The sequence below is a fragment of the Cyanistes caeruleus genome, chromosome 36 (assembly GCF_971803275.1).
Source record: "Cyanistes caeruleus chromosome 36, bCyaCae1.hap1.1, whole genome shotgun sequence".
Taxonomy (NCBI): Eukaryota; Metazoa; Chordata; class Aves; order Passeriformes; family Paridae; genus Cyanistes; species Cyanistes caeruleus.
The window spans coordinates 1,531,519-1,550,289 of record NC_141737.1 but is presented as its reverse complement, the minus strand read 5'-3'; the positions used below and the strand labels follow the sequence as shown (position 1 = coordinate 1,550,289).

At 60.8% G+C, this 18,771-nt stretch overlaps 2 protein-coding genes across 2 annotated transcripts in view; both read right to left on the bottom strand.

The window, feature by feature from the left end:
* The window catches only part of LOC111942327 (uncharacterized), a 31,712-nt gene extending 23,720 nt beyond the window's left edge, over nt 1–7,992 (bottom strand). Inside the window, exons 1-2 of the mRNA XM_086871557.1 lie at nt 7,924–7,992; nt 199–580 (exon numbers count right to left, since the gene is read on the bottom strand). Coding sequence (XP_086727683.1) covers nt 199–580; nt 7,924–7,992 — 451 coding nt within the window. The remainder of the gene's footprint in view (nt 1–198; nt 581–7,923) is intronic.
* Nucleotides 7,993–12,311: 4,319 nt separating this feature from the next.
* LOC111940593 (uncharacterized) lies at nt 12,312–18,673 on the bottom strand. The gene is given in 6 exon segments (XM_086871556.1): nt 12,312–12,431; nt 12,706–12,861; nt 13,175–13,600; nt 13,603–13,907; nt 13,909–17,406; nt 18,546–18,673. Coding segments are annotated over 5 exon segments (4,497 nt in total). The 5' UTR covers nt 17,399–17,406; nt 18,546–18,673.
* Between the last annotated feature and the right edge of the window lie 98 nt (nt 18,674–18,771).

The window sequence follows — 18,771 nt, the reverse complement described above, 5'->3', positions numbered from 1 at the left end:
CCCCAGGTGTGTCCAGGTGTGTCCCCAGGTGTCCCCAGGTGTGTCCCCAGGTGTCCCCAGATGTCCCCAGGTGTGTCCCCAGGTGTGCCCAGGTGTCCCCAGATGTCCCCAGGTGTCCCCAGGTGTCCCCAGGTGTGTCCCCAGATGTCCCCAGGTGTCCCCAGGTGTGTCCCCAGGTGTGCCCAGGTGTCCCCTCACCTCCGTGCCGGGGCCGTGCCAGCAGCACGCGTCCGTAGGTTCCGGTTCCCAGTTCTCCCAGTACGTCCCAGTCCCGCGTCAGCTCCTGCTGGGGCAGCTCCCGCCCCACGCGCCCCATCAGCGCCTGCAGCAGCCGCTCCTGCGCCCGCGCCACCTCCTCCTCATCTTCATCATCCTCATCCTCATCATCCTCATCTTCATCTTCATCCTCATCTTCATCTTCGTCCTCCTCTTCCTCATCCGCCTCCTTCTCCGCACCCTCAGCTTCCTCCCCCGCTTCTTTCGCATCCTCCGCGTCCCCCTTTGCATCTTCCTCCTCCTCCTCCTCTTCCTCCTCTTCCTCCTCCCCCTCTGCACCTTCCTCCTCTTCTTCCTCCTCCCCCTTTGCATCTTCCTCCTCCTCTTCCTCTTCTTCCTCTTCCTCCCCCTTTGCTTCTTCCTCCTCCTCTTCCTCCTCCTCTTCCTCCTCTTCCTCCTCCCCCTCTGCACCTTCCTCCTCTTCTTCCTCTTCCTCCTCTTCTTCCTCTTCCTCCTCTTCCTCCTTCCCTTTTTCCTCCTCCTCCTCCTCTTCCTCCTTCCCTTCTTTCTCTTCCTCCTCCTCTTTCACTTCTTCCTCTTCCTCTTCCTCCTCCTCCTCCTCAGCGGCGCCTTCGTCCTCATCAGCTGGCGAGGGAGTCTCCATGGCCTGCGCACCAGTATGGACCAGTATAAACCAGTATGCACTGGTGTACAGCAGTATAGACCGGTATAGACCGGTATGGACCAGTATGGACCAGTATGGACCAGTATAGATCAGTATAAACCAGTATGGACCAGTATGGACCAGTATGCACTGGCGTACACTGGTATAGACTGGTATAGACCAGTATGGACCAGTATGGACCAGTATGGACCAGTATGGACCAGTATGCACTGGTGTACAGCGGTATAGACCGGTATAGACCAGTATGGACCAGTATGGACCAGTATGGACCGGTATGGACCAGTATGGACCGGTATGGACCAGTATAAACCAGTATGCACTGGTGTACAGTGGTATAGACCGGTATAGACCAGTATGGACCAGTATAGACCAGTATAGACCAGTATAGACCAGTATGGACCAGTATGGACCAGTATGGACCAGTATGCACTGGTGTACACCGGTATAGACTGGTATAGACCAGTATAGACCAGTATGGACCAGTATAAACCAGTATAGACCAGTATGCACTGGTGTACACTGGTATAGACTGGCATAGACCAGTATAGGCCAGTATGGACCAGTATGGACCAGTATAAACCAGTATGAACCAGTATGGACCAGTATAAACCAGTATGCACTGGTGTACACCAGTATGGACCAGCATAGATCAGTATAGACCAGTACAGACCAATAAAAACCAGTGTAAACCAGTATAAACCAGTGCAGACCAGTACAGATAGGTAAAGACCACTATAGACCAGTATAAACCAGTATGTACTAGTGTGCAGTGGTATGGACCGGTATAGACCAGTACACACCAGTATGGACCAGTATGGACCAGTATAGACCAGTATAAACCAGTATGCACTGGTGTACACTGGTATAGACCAGTATAAACCAGTACAGACCAGTGTAAACCAGTATAAACCAGTATGCACTGCTGTACAGTGGTATAGACTGGTATAGATCGATATAAACCAGTATGGACCAATATAAACCAGTATAAACCAGTATGCACTGGTGTACAGCGGTATAGACCAGTATGGACCAGTATAGACCAGTACAGATCAATAAAAACCAGTGTAAACCAGTATAAACCAGTATAGTTCAGTACAGACCAGCACACACCATTATAGATTGGTATAGACCAGTATAGACCAGTATAAACCAGTACAGACCAGTATAAACCAGTATGCACTGCTGTACAGTGGTATGGACCGATATAGATCAGTATAGACCAGTATGGACCAGTATAGACCAGTATAAACCAGTATGCACTGGTGTACAGCGGTATAGACCAGTATGGACCAGTATAAACCAATATAAACCAGTGTAAACCAGTATAAACCAGTACAGACCAGTATAGATCGGTATAGACCAGTATAGACCAGTACACACCAGTATAGACCAGTATAGACCAGTGTACAGTGCAAACCTGCATGCACCAGTATAAACCAGTATACACCAGTGTAAACCAGTATAAACCAGTATGCACCAGTATACAGTGGTATGGACTGGTATACACCAGTACAGACCAGTGAAAACCAGTACACACCAGTATAAACCAGTATACACCAGTATAAACCAGTATAAACCAGTATAGACCAGTATGAACCAGTATACACCAGTGTAAACCAGTATAAACCAGTATAGACCAGTATGAACCAGTATAGACCAATATACACGAGTATAAACCAGCATACACCAGCACAGCCCAGTATAACCCAGCACAGCCCAGTATAACCCAGTACAGACCAGTATAACCCAGTACAGCCCAGTATAACCCAGTACAGACCAGTATAACCCAGTATAACCCAGTATAACCCAGTACAGACCAGTATAACCCAGTATAACCCAGCACAGAGCAGTATAACCCAGTACAGACCAGTATAACCCAGTACAGCCCAGTATAACCCAGTACAGCCCAGTATAACCCAGTACAGACCAGTATAACCCAGTATAACCCCAGTATATCCCAGTCCATCCCAGTTCAATCCCAGTTCAATCCCAGTTCAATCCCAGTTCAATCCCAGTCCATCCCAGTTCAATCCCAGTTCAATCCCAGTTCAATCCCAGCTCAATCCCAGTTCATCCCAGTTCATCCCAGTTCAATCCCAGTCCATCCCAGTTCATCCCAGTTCATCCCAGTCCATCCCAGTCCATCCCAGTTCATCCCAGTTCATCCTAGTTCATCCCAGTTCAATCCCAGTTCAATCCCAGTCCATCCCAGTTCATCCCAGTCCATCCCAGTTCAATCCCAGTCCATCCCAGTCCATCCCAGTTCAATCCCAGTTCTATCCCAGTTCTATCCCAGTCCATCCCAGTCCATCCCAGTTCCATCCCAGTTCAATCCCAGTCCATCCCAGTCCATCCCAGTCCATCCCAGTTCAATCCCAGTTCATCCCAGTCCATCCCAGTTCATCCCAGTTCAATCCCAGTCCATCCCAGTCCATCCCAGTCCATCCCAGTTCAATCCCAGTTCAATCCCAGTCCATCCCAGTTCAATCCCAGTCCATCCCAGTTCAATCCCAGTTCAATCCCAGTCCATCCCAGTCCATCCCAGTTCAATCCCAGTTCTATCCCAGTTCTATCCCAGTCCATCCCAGTCCATCCCAGTTCCATCCCAGTTCAATCCCAGTCCATCCCAGTTCAATCCCAGTTCAATCCCAGTTCATCCCAGTTCAATCCCAGTCCATCCCAGTTCAATCCCAGTTCAATCCCAGTCCATCCCAGTCCATCCCAGTCCCTCCCAGTCCATCCCAGTTCATCCCAGTCCATCCCAGTTCAATCCCAGTCCCTCCCCTCCCCCCCCCGCACCTGTTCCCCTCCCCCCGCTGCCCCCCCCCGCTGTCCCCGGTGCCACCTGGCCCTGACCCGGCTGCTCCGAGTGTCCCCAAGGGTCCCCAAAGGGCCCCCAAAGGTCCCCAAAGGGTCCCCAAAGGGTCCCCAGCTGTCCCGGGGGGGCCCCGAGTGTCCCCAAGGGTCCCCAAAAGGTCCCCAAAGGTCCCCACAGGGTCCCCAGCTGTCCCTGGGGTGGCCCCGAGTGTCCCCAAAGGTCCCCAAAGGGTCCCCAAAGGGTCCCCAGCTGTCCCTGGGGTGGCCCCGAGTGTCCCCAAGGGTCCCCAAAGGTCCCCAAAGGGTCCCCAAAGGGTCCCCAGCTGTCCCTGGGGTGGCCCGAGGATCCCCAAAGGTCCCCAAAAGGTCCCCACCTGGCCCTGCTCCAGCTGCCCCGGGGGGCCCAGGTGGCCCTGAGGGGACCCAGCTGTCCCCGAGCGTCCCCAAAGGGCCCCCAGCTGTCCCCAGAGGGCCCCCAGCTGTCCCCAGAGGGTCCCCAGCTGTCACCGGAGTGCTCCGAGCGTTCCCCACCTGTCCCCGGGCTGGCCCAGCTGTCCCCAAGGGGTGCCCCAAGGGTCCCCACCTGTCCCCAAAGGGTGCCTCAGGGTCCCCAAGGGTCCCCAGCTGTCCCCAAGGGGTGCCCCAAGGGTCCCCAGCTGTCCCCAAGGGTCCCCCACCTGTCCCCGGGGTGTCGCAGCATGGCCCAGCTGTCCCCAAGGGTCCCCAAGGTCCCCCAGCTCCCCCAAGGTCCCCCAGCTGTCCCCAAGGGTCCCCCACCTGTCCCCAGGGTGCCTCAGGGTCCCCAGGTGTCCCCAGGGTGGCCCAGCTGTCCCCAGGGGTCCCCCAGCTGTCCCCAAAGGGTGCCCCAAGGGTCCCCAGCTGCCCCCACGGTCCCCCAGGGTGGCCCAGCTGTCCCCAAGGGTCCCCAGCTGTCCCCAGGGTGTCTCACCCGTGCCGGAGCTGGCGCTGGCCGCTGTCCCGTGTCCCTCTGTCCCCGTGTCCCTCTGTCCCCGTGTCCCGCTGTCCCCGTGTCCCGCTGTCCCGTGGTCTCCGAGTCCCGCTGGCCCCTGTCGCGGTGTCCCCGTGTCCGTCTGTCCCCTGTCCCTCTGTCCCTCTGTCCCCTGTCGCGGTGTCGTGACTCAGAGTTTCCCGTGGCCGCGGCGCCACCGCCCCGCCGAGCTCCTGTCACCTGCGAGGGGACAGCGACAGCGAGGGGACAGCGAGGGGACAGCGAGGGGACAGCGAGGGGACAGCGAGGGGACAGCGAGGGGACACGGGGGGGACAGCGAGGGGACACGGGGGGGACAGCGCGGGGACAGCGAGGGGACAGCGAGGGGACACGGGGGGGACACGGGGGGGACAGCGCGGGGACAGCGAGGGGACACGGGGGGGACAGCGAGGGGACAGGAGGGGACAGGAGGGGACACGGGGGGGACAGCGAGGGGACACGGGGGGGACACGGGGAGGACACGGTGGGGACACGGGGGGGACACGGTGGGGACACGGGGGGGACAGCGAGGGGACACGGGGGGGACACGGTGGGGACACGGGGGGGACACGGGGGGGACACGGGGGGACACGGGGGGGACAGCGAGGGGACAGGAGGGGACACGGGGGGACAAGGGGGGGACAGCGCGGGGACACGGGGGTGACACGGGGGGGACACGGGGGGGACAGGAGGGGACACGGGGGGGACACGGGGGGGACAGCGCGGGGACAGCGAGGGGACACGGGGGGGACAGCGAGGGGACAGGAGGGGACAGGAGGGGACACGGGGGGGACAGCGAGGGGACACGGGGGGGACACGGGGAGGACACGGTGGGGACACGGGGGGGACACGGTGGGGACACGGGGGGGACAGCGAGGGGACACGGGGGGGACACGGTGGGGACACGGGGGGGACACGGGGGGGACACGGGGGGACACGGGGGGGACAGCGAGGGGACAGGAGGGGACACGGGGGGACAAGGGGGGGACAGCGCGGGGACACGGGGGTGACACGGGGGGGACACGGGGGGGACAGGAGGGGACACGGGGGGAGACTGGGATGGACTGGGAGGCACCCGAAGGGCACTGGGATATACTGGGAGGGGATTTGGGGACACTGGGATGGACTGGGATATACTGGGATATACTGGGAGGGGATTTGGGGACACTGGGATGGACTGGGATATACTGGGAGGGGATTTGGTGACACTGGGATATACTGGGATGGGATTTGGGGGAACTGGGATATACTGGGAGGGGATTTGGGGACACTGGGATATACTGGGAGGGGATTTGGGGACACTGGGATATACTGGGAGGGGATTTGGGGGAACTGGGAGGAACTGGGACGGTGTCACTGGGGCCGTACTGGTCCATACTGGTCTATACTGGTCCATACTGGTGTCCCCCAAGCCTGTGCCAAGGACTGGGCTCGTCCCAGCACCTCCCAGTGCCCCCCCAGTTCATCCCAGTTCATCCCAGTATAAACCCAGTTCATCCCAGTATAGCCCCAGTACATCCCAGTTCATCCCAGTATAACCCCAGTTCATCCCAGTATAGCCCCAGTTCATCCCAGTGCCCTCCCCAGTTCATCCCAGTATAAACCCAGTACATCCCAGTATAAACCCAGTACATCCCAGTATAAACCCAGTTCATCCCAGTATACCCCCAGTACATCCCAGTTCATCCCAGTTCATCCCAGTATAGCCCCAGTACATCCCAGTTCATCCCAGTTCATCCCAGTGCCCCCCCAGTACACCCCAGTTCATCCCAGTTCATCCCAGTTCATCCCAGTATAGCCCCAGTACATCCCAGTTCATCCCAGTTCATCCCAGTGCCCCCCCAGTTCATCCCAGTGCCCCCCCAGTTCATCCCAGTATAGCCCCAGTACATCCCAGTTCATCCCAGTATAGCCCCAGTTCATCCCAGTTCATCCCAGTATAACCCCAGTACATCCCAGTATAGCCCCAGTTCATCCCAGTTCATCCCAGTGCCCCCCCAGTACATCCCAGTATAGCCCCAGTCCCTCCCAGTGCCGCTCCCTCCCCTCCCCCCCCGCACCTGTCGTGGTCGCTGCCCTTCCCCCGTAATTAATCCCTGCGCTAATTAACCCCTGCGGGCAGCTCAGCGTCCCCGCTCATTAATCACCCCCGGGTCATTAATCACCCCCGGGTCATTAATCATTCCCGGGTAATTAATCATTCCCGGGTCATTAATCTTCCGCGGGTCATTAATCACGCCCGGGTCATTAATCACGCCCGGGTCATTAATCACCCCGGCAATCAATCAATCAATCAATCATCGCTAATTAGCGCAGCCACAGGTGGCCGGGGGGGGGAGGGGCGGGCCCGAATTCCTCCCGGGTCACAGCGGGCCCGGCCCAGCGCTCCCAGTTCCGACCAGTCCGGACCAGTTCAGACCAGTTCGGACCAGTTCAGTGTGCCCAGCGCTCCCAGTTCCGACCAGTTCCGACCAGTCCGGACCAGTTCAGACCAGTTCAGTGTGCCCAGCGCTCCCAGTTCAGAGCAGTCTGGACCAGTTCGGACCAGTTCAGTGTGCCCAGAGCTCCCAGTTCCGACCAGTCCGGACCAGTTCGGACCACTTCAGACCAGTTCAACCCAGTGCTCCCAGTTCAGACCAGTTCGGACCAGTCCAGACCAGTTCAGTGTTCCCAGTGCTCCCAGTTCAGACCAGTTCAGTGTTCCCAGTGCTCCCAGTCTGGACCAGTTCAGACCAGTTCAGACCAGTTCGGACCAGTTCAGCCCAGTGCTCCCAATTCGGACCAGTTCGGACCAGTTCAGTGTTCCCAGCGCTCCCAGTCTGGACCAGTTCAGACCAGTCCGGACCAGTCCAGACCAGTTCAGTGTTCCCAGCGCTCCCAGTCTGGACCAGTCTGGCCCAGTTCAGACCAGTCTAGACCAGTTCAGTGCTCCCAGCGCTCCCAGTCCAGACCAGTCCAGACCAGTTCAGTGTTCCCAGCGCTCCCAGTCTGGACCAGTTCGGACCAGTTCGGACCAGTCTGGCCCAGTTCAGTGATCCCAGCGCTCCCAGTCTGGACCAGTTCGGACCAGTTCGGACCAGTCTGGCCCAGTTCAGTGTTCCCAGCGCTCCCAGTCTGGACCGGTTCAGACCAGTTCGGACCAGTCTGGCCCAGTTCGATGCTCCCAGTTCAGCCCAGTCCCCCCCGCCCCTCCCCCCCCGCCCCTCCCCCCCCGCACCTGTTCCCGCACCTGTCGGGGCCGGTAATGAACGCCCGAGCCAATTAACCCTGCCCTGTCATTAATCATCCGGGTAATTAACCCTGCCCTGTCATTAATCATCCGGGTAATTAACCCTGCCCTGCTCATTAATCACCCGAGCCAATTAACCCTGCCCTGCTCATTAATCACCCGAGCCAATTAACCCTGCCCTGTCATTAATCACCCGAGACAATTAACCCTGCCCTGTCATTAATCATCCGGGTAATTAACCCTGCCCTGTCATTAATCACCCGAGCCAATTAACCCTGCCCTGCTCATTAATCACCCGAGCCAATTAACCCTGCCCTGTCATTAATCACCCGAGCCAATTAACCCTGCCCTGCTCATTAATCACCCGAGCCAATTAACCCTGCCCTGTCATTAATCACCCGAGCCAATTAACCCTGCCCTGCTCATTAATCACCCGGGTAATTAACCCTGCCCTGTCATTAATCACCCGAGCCAATTAACCCTGCCCTGTCATTAATCATCCGGGTAATTAACCCTGCCCTGTCATTAATCACCCGAGCCAATTAACCCTGCCCTGTCATTAATCACCCGAGCCAATTAACCCTGCCCTGCTCATTAATCACCCGAGCCAATTAACCCTGCCCTGTCATTAATCATCCGGGTAATTAACCCTGCCCTGTCATTAATCATCCGGGTAATTAACCCTGCCCTGTCATTAATCACCCGAGCCAATTAACCCTGCCCTGCTCATTAATCACCCGAGCCAATTAACCCTGCCCTGCTCATTAATCATCCGGGTAATTAACCCTCCCCTGCTCATTAATCACCCGAGCCAATTAACCCTGCCCTGCTCATTAATCATCCGGGTAATTAACCCTGCCCTGTCATTAATCACCCGAGCCAATTAACCCTGCCCTGCTCATTAATCACCCGAGCCAATTAACCCTGCCCTGTCATTAATCATCCGGGTAATTAACCCTGCCCGGTGATTAATCACCCGAGCCAATTAACCCTTCCCTGTCATTAATCACCCCCCGGTAATTAACCCTGCCCTGTCATTAATCATCCGGGTAATTAACCCTGCCCTGCTCATTAATCACCCGAGCCAATTAACCCTGCCCTGTCATTAATCATCCGGGTAATTAACCCTGCCCTGCTCATTAATCACCCGGGTAATTAACCCTGCCCTGCTCATTAATCACCCGAGCCAATTAACCCTGCCCTGCTCATTAATCACCCGAGCCAATTAACCCTGCCCTGTCATTAATCACCCGAGCCAATTAACCCTGCCCTGTCATTAATCATCCGGGTAATTAACCCTGCCCTGCTCATTAATCACCCGGGTAATTAACCCTGCCCTGCTCATTAATCACCCGAGCCAATTAACCCTGCCCTGCTCATTAATCACCCCCCGGTAATTAATCATGCCCGGGTAATCAATCATTCCCCATTTAAATTAATTATCTCCGGGTAATTAACCATAATTCCCGGTAATTAGTCACGCCCGTAATCAATCCCGCCGCTCATTAATCACCCCCGGGTAATTAATCATTCTCGGGTAATTAATCTTCCGCGGGTCATTAATCACGCCCGGGTCATTAATCTTCCGCGGGTCATTAATCACGCCCGGGTCATTAATCATTCCCGGGTCATTAATCACGCCCGGGTCATTAATCACGCCCGGGTCATTAATCACCCCGGCAATCAATCAATCAATCATCGCTAATTAGCGCAGCCACAGGTGGCCGGGGGGGGGAGGGGCGGGCCCGAATTCCTCCCGGGTCACAGCGGGCCCGGCCCAGCGCTCCCAGTTCCGACCAGTCCGGACCAGTTCAGACCAGTTCAGTGTGCCCAGAGCTCCCAGTTCGGACCAGTCCGGACCAGTTCGGACCAGTTCAACCCAGCGCTCCCAGTTCGGACCAATTCGGACCAGTTCGGACCAGTGGTCCCAATTTGGATCACTTTGGACCAGTTCAGTGTGCCCAGTGCTCCCAGTTCAGTGTTCCCAGTTCAGCCCAGTGCTCCCAGTTCAGCCCAGTGCTCCCAGTTCACACCAGTGCTCCCAGCCCAGCGCTCCCAGTTCAGCCCAGTGCTCCCAGTTCAGTGCTCCCAGTTCAGCCCAGTGCTCCCAGTTCAGTGCTCCCAGTTCAGCCCAGTGCTCCCAGTTCAGTGCTCCCAGTTCAGTGTTCCCAGCTCAGCCCAGTGCTCCCAGTTCAGCCCAGTGCTCCCAGTTCACACCAGTGCTCCCAGTTCAGCCCAGTGCTCCCAGTTCAGTGCTCCCAGTTCAGTGTCCCAGTCCAGCCCAGTGCTCCCAGTTCAGTGCTCCCAGTTCAGCCCAGTGCTCCCAGTTCAGCCCAGTGCTCCCAGTTCAGCCCAGTGCTCCCAGTTCAGTGCTCCCAGTTCAGCCCAGTGCTCCCAGTTCAGTGTTCCCAGTTCACACCAGTGCTCCCAGTTCAGTGCTCCCAGTTCAGCCCAGTGCTCCCAGTTCAGCCCAGTGCTCCCAGTTCAGTGCTCCCAGTTCAGCCCAGTGCTCCCAGTTCAGTGTTCCCAGTTCAGCCCAGTGCTCCCAGTTCAGCCCAGTGCTCCCAGTTCAGTGTTCCCAGTTCAGCCCAGTGCTCCCAGTTCAGCCCAGTGCTCCCAGTTCAGCCCAGTGCTCCCAGTTCAGTGCTCCCAGTTCAGTGTCCCAGTTCAGCCCAGTGCTCCCAGTTCACACCAGTGCTCCCAGTTCAGTGTTCCCAGTTCAGCCCAGTGCTCCCAGTTCAGCCCAGTGCTCCCAGTTCAGTGTTCCCAGTTCAGCCCAGTGCTCCCAGTTCAGCCCAGTGCTCCCAGTTCAGCCCAGTGCTCCCAGTTCAGTGCTCCCAGTTCAGTGTTCCCAGTTCAGCCCAGTGCTCCCAGTTCAGTGTTCCCAGTTCAGCCCAGTGCTCCCAGTTCAGTGCTCCCAGTTCAGCCCAGTGCTCCCAGTTCAGCCCAGTGCTCCCAGTCTCTCCCAGTGCCCCGGGCCTGGCCGGGTGGGGGAGGGGCCGTGGCGCGGGGCCCGGGTGGGGGAGGGGCAGGGACAGGTGCGGGGGGCCCGAAATAACCGGGGGGGGGGGGAGGGGAGCTGGGGGCACTGGGGGGAACTGGGGGGAACTGGGAAGGGAGCCCAGGGAACTGGGAGGGGGTCTGGGAGCACTGGGATATACTGGGATGTACTGGGAGGGGGTTTAGGGGGCACTGGGATGTACTGGGAGGGGGTTTAGGGGGCACTGGGATGTACTGGGAGGGGGTTTAGGGGGCACTGGGATGTACTGGGATGTACTGGGAAGGGGTTTGGGAGCACTGGGATATACTGGGATGTACTGGGAAGGGGTTTAGGGGGCACTGGGATATACTGGGATATACTGGGAGGGGGTTTAGGGGGCACTGGGATGTACTGGGAGGCACTGGGATATACTGGGAGGGACTGGGAAGGACTGGGAGGGGGTTTGGGAGCACTGGGATATACTGGGATATACTGGGAGGGGGTTTAGGGGGCACTGGGATATACTGGGAGGGGGTTTGGGAGCACTGGGATATACTGGGAGGGACTGGGAGGGGGTTTGGGAGCACTGGGATATACTGGGATATACTGGGAGGGGGTTTAGGGGGCACTGGGAGGCACTGGGATGTACTGGGACGGAGTTTGGGAGCACTGGGATATACTGGGACGTACTGGGAGGGGGTTTGGGAGCACTGGGATATACTGGGACGTACTGGGACGGAGTTTGGGAGCACTGGGATATACTGGGATATACTGGGAGGGGGTTTAGGGGGCACTGGGATGTACTGGGAGGCACTGGGAATGGCTGTGAGGGGACTGGGAGGAGATTGAGGGGGCACTGGGATATACTGGGAGGGACTGGGAGGGGATTTCAGTGTACTGTGAGGGGACTGGGATGGACTGGGCCATACTGGGGGTTACTGGGGCCATACTGGGAACAACTGGGGCCATACTGGTGCCATACTGGGGGTTACTGAGGCCATACTGGGGGTTTCTGGGGCCGTACTGGGAACGACTGGGGCCATACTGGGAATCACCGGGGCCATACTGGGGGTTACTGGGGCCATACTGGGAACACTGGGGGTTACTGGGGCCATACTGGGAACAACTGGGGCCACCATACTGGGAATCACCGGGGCCATACTGGGACCAACTGGGGCCATACTGGTGTCACACTGGGGGTTACTGGGGCCATACTGGGAACGACTGGGGCCATACTGGGATGGACTGGGCTATACTGGGGCTAGACTGGGAATCCCTGATGCCATACTGGGAACACTGGTGCCATACTGGGAACAACTGGGGCCATACTGGGACCAACTGGGGGTTACTGGGGCCATACTGGGAATGACTGGGGCCATACTGGTGCCATACTGGGCTATACTGGGGCCATACTGGGGGTTACTGGTGCCATACTGGGAACACTGGTGCCATACTGGGAACGACTGGGGCCATACTGGGACCAACTGGGGCCATACTGGGAACGACTGGGCCCATACTGGGAACGACTGGGGCCATACTGGTGCCATACTGGGCTATACTGGAGCCATACTGGGGGTTACTGGTGCCATACTGGGAACGACTGGGGCCATACTGGGACCAACTGGGGCCATACTGGGAACGACTGGGGCCATACTGGGAACGACTGGGGCCATACTGGTGCCATACTGGGCTATACTGGGGCCATACTGGGAATCACCGGGGCCATACTGGGAACACTGGTGTCATACTGGGGGTTACTGGTGCCATACTGGGCTATACTGGTGCCATACCGGGAACACTGGTGCCATACTGGGAACGACTGGGGCCATACTGGTGCCATACTGGGCTATACTGGGGCCATACTGGGGGTTACTGGGGCCGTACTGGGAACGACTGGGGCCATACTGGGACCAACTGGGGCCATACTGGGAACGACTGGGGCCATACTGGGAACGACTGGGGCCATACTGGTGTCACACTGGGGGTTACTGGTGCCATACTGGAAGATAAAACTGCCCCCCCCACCCCTTGGCCCCTCCCCCTCCCGGAAACAACAAAACCAAAGGGGAAGGGGGGAGGGGCGCCTTTATTGACACGGGGGAGGGGCGGGAACGGCCTCAGGTGAGGCCAGGTGAGCTCAGGTACCCCCAGGTGTCCCCCAGGTACCCTCAGATACCCCCAGACACCACTCAGGTGTCCCCAGGTACCCCTCAGGTACCCCCAGGTGTCCCCAGGTACCCCCAGGCCCCGCCCACCCACAGTCCCAGGTGTGCAGTTGCCCCCCCCCCGGCATTTGGGGGTCTCCAGGTGAGACCTGGGCACCTTCAGGTGGGTCCTGGGCACCTCCAGGTGAGACCTGGGCACCTCCAGGTGAGACCTGGGCAGCTCTGATGTCACCAGGAGGACATCGGTCACCTCCATGGTCTCCAGGTGGGACATGGGCACCTCTGACATGTCCAGGTGGGCCCTGGGCAGTTCCAGGTGGGCCCTGGGCAGTTCCAGGTGGGACCTGGGCACCTGTGTGGTCTCCAGGTGGACACTGGGAACCTCCTCAGAAGTCTCCAGGTGGGCCCTGGGCAGCTCTGATGTCTCCAGGTGGGCCCTGGGCACCTCCAGGTGAGATCTGGGCACCTCCAGGTGGGTCCTGGGCACCTCCAGGTGGACACTGGTCATCTCCAAGGTGTGTCCAGGTGGACACCAGGCACCTCTGACATGTCCAGGTGGGCCCTGGGCACCTCCAGGTGGGCCCTGGGCACCTCCAGGTGGGTCCTGGGCACCTCCAGGTGGGCCCTGGGCACCTCCAGGTGGGTCCTGGGCACCTCCAGGTGGGCCCTGGGCACCTCCAGGTGGGCCCTGGGCACCTCCAGGTGAGACCTGGGCACCTCCAGGTGGGCACCGGGCACCTCCAGGTGGACATTGGTCATCTCCAAGGTGTGTCCAGGTGGCCAGAGGGCACCTCCAAGGTGTGTCCAGGTGGACACCGGGCACCTCCTAGGGCGGGTCCAGGTGCACCTCTGTGGGCTCCAGGTGGCCACCGGGCACCTTTGATGTGTCCAGGTGCAGACCGGGCACCTCCAGGTGGACATCGGTCACCTCACAGGGCTCCAGGTGGGCACCGGGCACCTCCAGGTGGACATCGGTCATCTCCAAGGTGTCTAGGTGGGCGCCGGGCACCTCCAGGTGGTCAGAGGGGATCTCTGAGGTCTCCAGGTGGACATTGGTCACCTCCAGGTGGTCAGAGGGGACCTCTGAGGTCTCCAGGTGGGCGCTGGGCACCTCCTCCATGGTCTCCAGGTGGACGCTGGGCAGCTCTGAGCTCTCCAGGTGGACATCGGTCACCTCCACGGTCTCCAGGTGGACACTGGGCACCTCCTCCATGGGCTCCAGCTGGATGCTGGTCATCTCGGTGGCCTGGAGGTGGACACCGGTCACCTCAGGTGGCGGTGGCAGCACCTGGAGCTGGACATTGGTCACCTCAGTGGCCTGGAGCTGGACATTGGTCACCTCAGTGGCCTGGAGATGGACACCGGTGCCACCTGAGGGTGGTGGCAACACCTGGAGCTGGACATTGGTGACACCTGAGGTGAGCGGCAGGGCCTGGAGATGGACAGTGGGGACTTCGGTGGCCTGGAGATGGACACTGGGGACCTCGGTGGCCTGGAGATGGACGTTGGGGACCTCGGTGGCCTGGAGATGGACATTGGGGACCTCGGTGGCCTGGAGATGGACGTTGGTCACTTCACCTGCACGGAGCTGGACATTGGGGACCTCAGGTGGTGCTGGCAACACCCGGAGCTGGACATTGGTGATGTCCGAGGGCACCGGCAGCACCTGCAGCTGTACCCCTGTGACACCTGTGACACCTGTGACACCTGTGACACCTATACCTGGGACACCTGACACACCTGTGACCCCTGACACCCCTGTCACACCTGTGACACCTGTGGCACCTACACCTGTCACCGCTGTCACATCCCTGCCTTGCACCTGGACTTTGGGGACCTCTGGGGCCACCGGCACTACCTGGAGCTGGACACCTGTGACACCTGTGACACCTGTGACACCTGACACACCTGTGACCCCTGATAAACCTGTGACACCTGATAAACCTGTGACCCCTGATAAACCTGTGACACCTACACCTGTGACACCTACACCTGTGACCCCTGACACACCTGTGACACCTGATAAACCTGTGACACCTGACACACCTGTCACATGTGCCACACCTGTCATGCCTGTCACACCTGTGACCCCTGACACACCTGTGACACCTGTGACCCCTGACACACCTGTGACACCGGTCACACCTACACCTGTCACACCTATACCTGTGACACCTGTGACCCCTGACACACCTGTGACCCCTACACCTGTGACACCTGTGACACCTGTGACACCTGACACACCTGTGACCCCTACACCTGTGACACCTGTGACACCTGACACACCTGTGACACGTGAAACACCTGTGACCCCTGTGATGCCTGTCACCCCTGTCACCCCTGTCACACCTGTCACACCTGTCACCCCTGTCACTCCTGTCACACCTGTCACACCTGTCACCCCTGTCACACCTGTCACTCCTGTCACTCCTGTCACCCCTGTCACACCTGTCACTCCTGTCACCCCTGTCACACCTGTCACACCTGTCACCCCTGTCACACCTGTCACTCCTGTCACCCCTGTCACACCTGTCACACCTGTCACTCCTGTCACCCCTGTCACACCTGTCACACCTGTCACCGCTGTCACCTCCGCCACCTGCAGCCTCACCCCCGTCCCCGCCCCCCCCCTCCCGCTCCCTGGCACCACCAGGACGCTCTGCCAGCCGCGCTGTCCCCTCCCCACCTGCGCCAGGTGCGCGGGGGCGGGGCCGGCCAGCAGCAGCACCTTGCGCTGGGCGGGGCCCCCGGGCAGGATCCGCAGCCCCTGCGGCGCCGGCAGCACCAGGTACGCCGCGGCCGGCGCAGGTGAGGCGGCGTCGGGCGCGCGGCCGTGCGTGCGCAGGTGCCGCCGCAGGTAAGCGGCCACGGCGAAAGCTTTGGGGCAGGCGGGGCAGCGGAAGGGCCGCGCCGCCGAGTGCGTGCGCCGGTGCAGGTGCAGGTTGGAGGAGTGCGTGAAGCTCTTGCCGCAGGTGCCGCAGGTGTAGGGCCGCTCCCCCGTGTGCACCCGCAGGTGCTGCCGCAGGTTGGCCGCCTGCGCGAAGCCCTTCCCGCAGGTGCCGCAGGTGTGCGGGCGCTCGCCCGTGTGGGTGTGGCGGTGCCGCCGCAGGCTGGACGAGTTCTTGAAGGCCTTGGGGCAGGTGGGGCAGCGGTAGGGCCGCTCACCTGAGTGCTGCCGCAGGTGGTACTGGTAGTGCGACGCCCACTTGAAGGTGAGGCCGCACTGGGCGCACCTGAAGGCGCGCAGCCCCGTGTGCACGCGCAGGTGAGTCTGCAGCAGCGAGGAGCGCTTGAAGCTCTTGCCGCAGGTGGCGCAGGTGTAGGGCCGCTCACCTGTGTGGTCGCGCAGGTGGTAGCGCAGCCCCGAGGAGCCCTTGAAGGCTTTGCCGCACTCGCCGCACCTGTACGGCCGCTCGGGCGGCGCCGCGGCGGCGGCCGCCTCACCTGGCGGGGGCGGGGCCGCGCACCTGAGCCGCTCGTGGCCGGGCAGGTGCCGCGCCAGCCCCGAGCCGTTCTTGAAGCTCTTGCCGCAGGTGAGGCAGCGGTGGGGCGGGGCCGCCGGCACCTCTTGCTCGGCGCAGGTGACCCCCAGCGGCCTCCAGAGCGGCTCAGGTGAGGCGGCGTCGGGGGCGGGGTCCCGCAGGTGCCGCCGCGGGCAGGCGCGCGAGGGCGCGGCGCAGGTGGGGCACTGCGGGGCGGGGCCGTGCGTGCGCCGGTGCAGGTGCAGGTTGGAGGAGTGCGTGAAGCTCTTGCCGCAGGTGCCGCAGGTGTAGGGCCGCTCCCCCGTGTGCACCCGCAGGTGCTGCCGCAGGTTGGCCGCCTGCGCGAAGCCCTTCCCGCAGGTGCCGCAGGTGTGCGGGCGCTCGCCCGTGTGGGTGTGGCGGTGCCGCCGCAGGCTGGACGAGTTCTTGAAGGCCTTGGGGCAGGTGGGGCAGCGGTAGGGCCGCTCACCTGAGTGCTGCCGCAGGTGGTACTGGTAGTGCGACGCCCACTTGAAGGTGAGGCCGCACTGGGCGCACCTGAAGGCGCGCAGCCCCGTGTGCACGCGCAGGTGAGTCTGCAGCAGCGAGGAGCGCTTGAAGCTCTTGCCGCAGGTGGAGCAGGTGTAGGGCCGCTCACCTGTGTGGCCCCGCAGGTGGTAGAGGAGGGCGGAGGAGCCCTTGAAGGCTTTGGGGCACTCGGGGCATTTGTAGGGTCGCTCACCTGTGTGGCTGCGCAGGTGATGCGCCAGGCGCGAGGACCAGCGGAAGGATTTGCCGCATTCCCGGCAGGTGAAGGGGTGCTCGGGGGCACCTGCGGGGGGCGTCGCGCCCGCCATGGCCACACCTGAGGGGGACACGAGCACAGGTGAGAGCCCAGAGCTGGGACAGGTGAGAGCCCAGAGCTGGCATAGGTGAGAGCCCAAACCTGGCACAGGTGAGAGCCCAAACCTGGGACAGGTGAGAGGCCAGAGCTGGGACAGGTGAGAGCCCAGAGCTGGGACAGGTGAGAGCCCAAACCTGGCACAGGTGAGAGCCCAGATATGGAACATGGGGGACAGGTGAGACCCCGAGATGAGACACAGAGTCAGGTGAGAGCCCAAACCTGGGACTGGTGAGAGCCCAGAACTGATACAGGTGAGACCTCAGACCTGGCACAGGTGAGAATCCAAACCTGGCACAGGTGAGAGCCCAGAGCTGGCACAGGTGAGCGCCCAAACCTGGGACAGGTGAGAGCCCAGATATGGAACATGGGGGACAGGTGAGACCCCGAGATGAGACACAGAGTCAGGTGAGAGCCCAAACCTGGGACAGACAAAAGCTCAGACTGAAACATGGGCAGCAGGTGAGAGTCCAGGTGGGAGCCACAGGGTCAGGTGAGAGCCCAGACCCAAAACACGGGGCCAGGTGAGAGCCCAGACCCAAAACACGGGGCCAGGTGAGACCCCAGACCCAACACTGCAGGGACCTGGGGACAGGTGAGACCCCAAACCCGACACAGGGGGGCCAGGTGAGACCCCAAACCCCCCCCGGAGGGGCCAGGTGAGACCCCAGACCTGACACAGGGGGCCAGGTGAGACCCCAGACCCATCCCAGGCACGCAGCTGAGACCCCAGACCCAAAACATGGGGCCAGGTGAGACCCCAGACCCGACACAGGGGACCAGGTGAGACCCCAGACCCAAAACATGGGGCCAGGTGAGACCCCAGACCCGACACAGGGGACCAGGTGAGACCCCAGACCCATCCCAGGTGCGCAGCTGAGACCCCAAACCCGACACGAGAGCGGCCAGATGGGGGCGTGGCCAGGGCGCAATAAACCACGCCCCTCCACACAGGCCCCGCCCCTCACCGACCTCAGGCCCCGCCCCCTTTCCCCTCAGCCCCTGCAGGCCCCACCTCCTCCAGGCCCGCCCCGCGCAGGCGCCGCCGCCGCGGCCCCGCCGCTTCCTCCTCCTCCTCCTCCTCTCCCCCGCTCCCCGCTCACCTGCCGGGCTCCCGGAGGCTCTACCGGGGCCAGACCGGGGCAGGACCGGCTTAGAACCGGGGCAGGGCCGGGCCCGGCGCCGCCGCCGCCGCCGCGCAACGCCCGGGCCGCGCCGCTTGGCCAAGCCACGCCCCCTCCGCCTCACGAGGCCACGCCCCTTCACATTCCCGCCTTCGCCGCCTCTCTGAGGCCACGCCCCCTCCGCGGCCAGGCCACGCCCATTCCG